The 6,290-nt window shown below is 52.3% G+C and overlaps 1 protein-coding gene across 1 annotated transcript; it reads left to right on the top strand.

The window, feature by feature from the left end:
- Positions 1–54: 54 nt before the first annotated feature.
- LOC136326938 (tubulin gamma-1 chain) lies at positions 55–5,718 on the top strand. Its single transcript, XM_066263574.1, has 11 exons — positions 55–311; positions 629–741; positions 943–1,110; positions 2,353–2,421; positions 3,130–3,209; positions 3,640–3,766; positions 3,998–4,084; positions 4,203–4,352; positions 4,740–4,892; positions 4,976–5,137; positions 5,315–5,718. Exons 1-11 carry the CDS (start codon positions 263–265, stop codon positions 5,510–5,512), a joined length of 1,356 nt encoding a protein of 451 aa, XP_066119671.1. The 5' UTR covers positions 55–262; the 3' UTR covers positions 5,513–5,718.
- The last annotated feature ends 572 nt before the right edge of the window (positions 5,719–6,290 follow it).

The following is a 6,290-nucleotide window of genomic DNA, read 5'->3' as shown; positions in this document are numbered from 1 at the left end:
AGCTCGCGTCTACCAAGGGAACATTGCGTCAAAGTGCGTCCCTTTTTCCAGGGAGCAGAGACCCATCCGGAACTGCGCACGCGTAGTTGGCATGACTGAAGCCAAATGAATAAAGAAGTACCATCACCAGAACTTACTTGCCATTGGAGCGGAGAAAGTTCGTGGCGGGGCTGGTTGTTTGGCGCCTGCGTCGTGCGGTGAGCGGGCTGGCGAACGGCGGCTTTGCTAGCGAGAGCGGCTGCAAGGCGGTGCCTGAGGAGCGATGCCGAGGGAAATCATCACCCTACAGTTGGGCCAGTGCGGCAATCAGAGTGAGCGAACCTCCAGCCCTTCCACTGGCCAGGTTCCTTAGATTCAGTGAGATCTCGCTGCGGGATCTTAGACTCCCATCTGCCCTTCCCAGAATCGAAAAGCGAGACATACCTGACCCAGTGTTCAGTTGCCCAGCCCCGAGGGCCCTTTCCCTGCCCAGTCGCTGGCATACAGCCCTTTCCTCTGTCGTGAGAGACTCCTGAAGCTTGACTTCCTATCTCCGGACCCATGCGCTCAGTCCCCCAGCTGCTAGTTGGAACCTGCCCAGACCCAGATATCCTCTTTCTCCCCCGCCCACCCCTTCCCTCCACCCCAGTTGGGTTCGAGTTCTGGAAACAACTGTGCGCGGAGCATGGTATCAGCCCCGAGGGCATCGTGGAGGAATTCGCCACCGAGGGCACTGACCGCAAGGACGTCTTTTTCTACCAGGTGCAACCAGCGACTTGGCCAGAGCCGGCAGTTGCCCAAGGGGCCTAAAAGGGAAGGGCAGAGGGTTGCTACTGGGAAGCCCTCTGGGCAAAGGAGCCGGGGTGGTTGGCTTAAGGTGGGAGGGTAGGCAGGAGAGATGGGAGGATGGAGGACTGGGAAGGCTTTTGCTAATTGGGTTCCGTCCTGGACTCTCCTTGACAGGCAGACGATGAGCACTACATCCCCAGGGCCGTGTTGCTGGACCTGGAGCCCCGGGTGATCCACTCCATCCTCAACTCCCCCTATGCCAAGCTCTACAACCCAGAGAACATCTACCTGTCAGAGCATGGAGGAGGAGCTGGCAATAACTGGGCCAGTGGATTCTCCCAGGTCATTTGCTGTTCCCTGTCAGGAGGCTCAACACCTTTCCTGTGTGGAGACAGGCCCTGTGACTTCCCCTAGAGAGATGAAATCAGATAGAGAATGTATAAATGGGAGAGGGAGAGAGATGCTGAGGGGAGTTCCTTTCTCTAGGTCAACTATGTAATATTATTATTTTTTTTTTATTTTTGTATTTTTCTGAAGCTGGAAACGGGGAGGGAGGCAGTCAGACAGACTCCCGCATGAGCCGGACCGGGATCCACCCGGAACGCCCACCAGGGGGCGATGCTCTGCCCATCCGGGGCCTCGCTCTGTCGCAATCAGAGCCACTCTAGCGCCTGGGGCAGAGGCCAAGGAGCCATCCCCGGCGCCTGGGCCATCTTTGCTCCAATGGAGCTTCTGCTGCGGGAGGGGAAGAGAGAGACAGAGAGGAAGGAGAGGGGGAGGGGTGGAGAAGCAGATGGATGCGTCTCCTGTGTGCCCTGGCCGGAATCGAACCCGGGACTTCCACACGCCAGGCCGACGCTCTACCACTGAGCCAACCGGCCAGGGCTATGTAATATTATTGAGAAACGAAACTAGCTAGTGCTGTGTACCAGACCATGCTAACTTGTTTAACCTTCTAACCCACAGACACTTAGCTGCCTTTCTAGAATCAAAAAAAGAAAGAAAGAAAGAAAGAAAAACCCAGAAAGCAAAAGACTATGTATAACTTATTTAGCAGCAAAACCAACTCTCAATGGAGACAGGCTATTTTATAACTTCTACTCAATTTATTGTCGTTATGCATACCTCTCTTTGCAGAAATATTACTATATTTGATTAGCACACTTCAGACCCCACTAGTGTTTTTCTGAACATACATTATATGTATCTTCTGGGTACATATTCTAGAATCTGAAATATTTGAAGTCCAAAACCTAAGCCCCAACTATTTTAGATAAGGGTATATGAACTTGTATTATTACCTTCATTATACAGATGAGGAGACTGAGGTATGCAAAGATTAGGTAACCTGCCCAGAGTCACTCAGCTACATAGAATTAGAGCTAGTATATGAACCTAAGCAGTCTGGATGTAGAGTGCCTCCTCCTAACCACTGTCACACTGCCTCTCAGTGAAAATAAAAAGCAGGGCCACTGTGCTCCAAAAAGGACTTCTAGGTGCTATAAGGAGAATTAAGGGTGGCTGTTCTGATGTCGGAGTCCTTGTCTCATGGTCCTGCCACTGACCCTCCCCACATCTGTACAGGGAGAGAAGATCCATGAGGACATTTTTGATATCATAGACCGAGAGGCAGATGGCAGTGACAGTCTAGAGGTAAGTGGTCAGGAATGCTGGTGGAAATTGACATAGGGAAGGCTCAGTAACGCCCTTTAGAAGCCCCTGTTAGGTATGAGACTCACCCATGTACCCTTTGCACTGGAAGCCTCCAGACCTTCAGGGAAATAAGATGAAGTCGCCTAAGCTCTATGTGGGGGGACAGGAGTGGAGGAGAGGGCTCAGAAAGGTAGGATTCCGAGAAATTGTGGGATGGGCCCAATTTGAAATCCTGCCACAAGGTACCTAGATTCTGCCTGACCAGGCGGTGGCACAGTGGATAGAGCATCGGACTGGGATGCAGAGGACCCAGTTCGAGACCCCGAGGTCTCCAGCTTGAGCGCAGGCTCATCTGGTTTGAGCAAAGCTCACCAGCTTGGACCCAAGGTCGCTGGCTCGAGCAAGGGGTTACTCGGTCTGCTGAAGGCCCACGGTCAAGGCACATATGAGAAAGCAATCAATGAACTAAGGTATCTCAATGAAAAACTAATGATTGATGCTTCTCATCTCTCTCTGTTCCTGTCTGTCTGTCCCTATCTATCCCTCTCTCTCACTCTCTCTCTGTCTTAGAAAGAAAGGAAGAGAGAGAGAGAAAGAAAGAAAGAAAGAAAGAAAGAAAGAAAGAAAAGAGAGAGAAAGAAAAGAAAGAAAGAAAGAAAAGAAATAGAAAAAAGATACCTAGACTCTGACTGCCCCTTTCCCATGCAGGGCTTTGTGCTGTGTCACTCCATTGCTGGGGGGACAGGCTCTGGCTTAGGCTCCTACCTCTTAGAACGGCTGAACGACAGGTACGTCTGTGTTTTGAGGGGCTGGGAGGACTTGGTTTCCTAAGTAACTGGGAGTCCCTCCAGATATGCCTTCCTACTCACTGGAGCAGGAAAGGGACCTTCTAGTTCTTCCTGTAGTGAGGAAAGTCAAGGTATGATGGCTGAGAACCAAATCCCGGGAGTGGAGCCTAGAATCCAGACCCTAGATTAAGAGATAAAGGTTCAGGGAGTTTGGACAGTTTGGAATTGGAACCCTAGATCCTAAGATGTCCCTCTGTTGTTTGGGAAGGTTACAGACTTCCAAAAGTCAAGTCTCCCTTCTCTACTGATCTCATGGCCCCATGCTATTTTCCCCATCCAGATGTAGCTGCTTCCCAAAAGTTGTTGGGAGCTGCATGTTTACCAAGCCTCCAGTCCGTTGCTCTGACTCTCTCCTCCCAACCCCCACCAGATACCCCAAGAAGCTGGTGCAGACATACTCAGTGTTTCCCAACCAGGACGAGATGAGCGATGTGGTGGTCCAGCCCTACAACTCACTGCTCACACTCAAGAGGCTGACCCAGAATGCAGACTGTGTGGTGAGCCCTAGATTCTACCTTTCCCTACTTCTAATCCCCCTGTTTCATCATTTTTATGCACTTAAAAGTTCCATTTTGAGACCTCCTAGGCCCCAGTCCTGTGTAAGTCCCTTTTGGGTAGGTCTTTCCGGCTTTGAGGCTCAAGGGAAATTAAACTTCAAAGCCCAGGCTCAGGCAGAGGTCCTGTTCTTTCTAATCCCCAAAATTTGCCACCCTCTTCTGTCCCCCCAGGTGGTGCTGGACAACACAGCCTTGAACAGGATCGCCACAGACCGCCTGCACATCCAGAACCCATCCTTCTCCCAGATCAACCAGCTGGTGAGCCCCCACTTCTGGACTCCCTTAGATTGGAATCTGTCCCTATTGGAGTGCTTTCTGGTGAAAGGAGCACCCTCCAACCAGGTCAAGAGCCATGACATGGCATCCCTATCCCCAGGTATCCACCATCATGTCAGCCAGCACCACCACCCTGCGCTACCCTGGCTACATGAACAACGACCTCATCGGCCTCATCGCCTCGCTCATTCCCACACCACGCCTCCATTTCCTCATGACTGGTTACACCCCCCTCACCACAGACCAGTCGGTAAGAAGAGCTCTCGGTGTGGGGCCCAGAAGCCCTAACCTCGTCTTTCTCTTCTCCCTGCTACCCCAGGAGGCTCTGTGCTCAGGGACTGGCACAGACTATTTGAGTTCCATGCTGACTTGCTCTCCTCTCTCCCCTGCCTTTGGCTCCCTGCAAGGGCTGGGCTGTATGGAATCTGCTTATGCTCCTGTACAGGGACATGAATTTGCTGAGCTGAGGCTGGCTAAGATTCCTGATCCCACGGCAGAGGCTCAGTATAGACCTGAATCTAAAGACACTCCCCAAAGAGCCCATACTGCCCCGAGTCTGGTGGGGAACATGTGTTGCCTACTCTCCGGACTGTGACCTGAGTGCTGGCCTCGTCACTGTGGCCCACTGTCCCCTCAGGTGGCCAGTGTGAGGAAGACCACGGTCCTGGATGTCATGAGGCGGCTGCTACAGCCCAAGAACGTGATGGTGTCCACCGGCCGGGATCGCCAGACCAACCACTGCTACATTGCCATCCTCAACATCATCCAGGGGGAGGTGGATCCCACTCAGGTAGGTGGGACCCCTTCGTTCCACCCCTGGGAGCCATCGGGGTAGAGGAGAGGTGACCACCACCACTCCTGTTCCAACTCCAGGTGCACAAGAGCCTGCAGAGGATCCGGGAACGGAAGTTGGCCAACTTCATCCCCTGGGGCCCAGCCAGCATCCAGGTGGCCCTGTCGAGGAAGTCTCCCTACCTGCCGTCTGCCCATCGTGTCAGCGGGCTCATGATGGCCAACCATACCAGCATCTCCTCGGTGAGTTTCACGCTTTACCTATTTCCCATACTTTCCCTGGTTGCGCCTCACCTCTCCATCCCTGCTGCTCTGCTTTGGCTTTTTTACTGTGACGATAGCCCAGCCTTGATTCCCTGGCTCTCTGGATCGTATTGGTCCTCAGAGTATTTCGTGACCCTGCTTTCTATACACTTCAAGCTCTTTGAGCGGACCTGCCGCCAGTACGACAAGCTACGGAAGCGGGAGGCCTTCCTGGAGCAGTTCCGCAAGGAGGACATCTTCAAGGAGAACTTTGACGAGCTGGACACATCCAGGGAGATTGTACAGCAGCTCATTGACGAGTACCATGCTGCCACGCGGCCAGACTACATCTCCTGGGGCACCCAGGAGCAGTGAGTGCCCCAGGACAGAGACCCTCATCTGCCTTACCGGTTGGCCCAGGCCCTGCCTGACTGACCCTCCCTTCAGAGCACAGATCAAGGACCTAACACATTTCTTTTTCATAAATACACATACACATACTCTCTTTTGGCCTGGGGACATGTTTATTTTTCCTCTTATGAGACTATTTATGTTTAATAAAGCACTGGCTATAAATCAAATCACTGGTCTCTTTGAAGGCTTAGAGAACTGGGGAAGGGGAATGCCTGTGCACTAATAGGGTCTTCCCCCACTTCTAGCATCTTCAACTCTGAGCAAACGGCCTTCCCTGGCTTTTCCTTCTCCTGCTTCGTTTTGGAGAATATGGGTAGGGTTGACCTACCGAGAAATTCATTTCCAGGCTAAAAAGGCCCATATATATTACTTTGCTCTCTGACACCCTGGATCCCAGTTTCTTCCCACCCTCTCTGTATCAGGTGACCACTCCACCAGTTTCACATTCCTACATCAGTGTCCTTTGGTTGTCATGGCAGCAGGCCTGTGGCCACCACCACCACCACCCGACCCTGGGCAAGCAATAGAATCTGCCTTAGTACCTTTAATCTAGCAAATAGTAGGGCAATGCCCAAGAGCCAGGCCATGAGAGCCACTGGTCAGGCAGCTGGAGTCTAGGACAGTTAAGTCAGGATACCAAACCTGAAGCCTAGACTAAGCAGGGTAAAAAATGGACCCATAGCACCTGACCTGTGGTGGCTCAGTGGATTAGGCATTGACCTGGAATGCTGAGGCTGTG

The sequence above is a fragment of the Saccopteryx bilineata genome, chromosome 2 (assembly GCF_036850765.1).
Source record: "Saccopteryx bilineata isolate mSacBil1 chromosome 2, mSacBil1_pri_phased_curated, whole genome shotgun sequence".
Classification (NCBI taxonomy): Eukaryota; Metazoa; Chordata; class Mammalia; order Chiroptera; family Emballonuridae; genus Saccopteryx; species Saccopteryx bilineata.
Note: the sequence above shows the minus strand (reverse complement) of the source record. Positions and strands in the feature narration are given on the sequence as shown.

Coding starts and splice junctions, on each gene's coding strand:
- LOC136326938 (XM_066263574.1), top strand. CDS start 263: ATGCCGAGGGAAATCATCACCCTACAGTTGGGCCAGTGCGGCAATCAG. Junction 742..942: donor AGGACGTCTTTTTCTACCAG/GTGCAACCAGCG, acceptor TCTCCTTGACAG/GCAGACGATGAGCACTACAT. Junction 3,210..3,639: donor TTAGAACGGCTGAACGACAG/GTACGTCTGTGT, acceptor AACCCCCACCAG/ATACCCCAAGAAGCTGGTGC.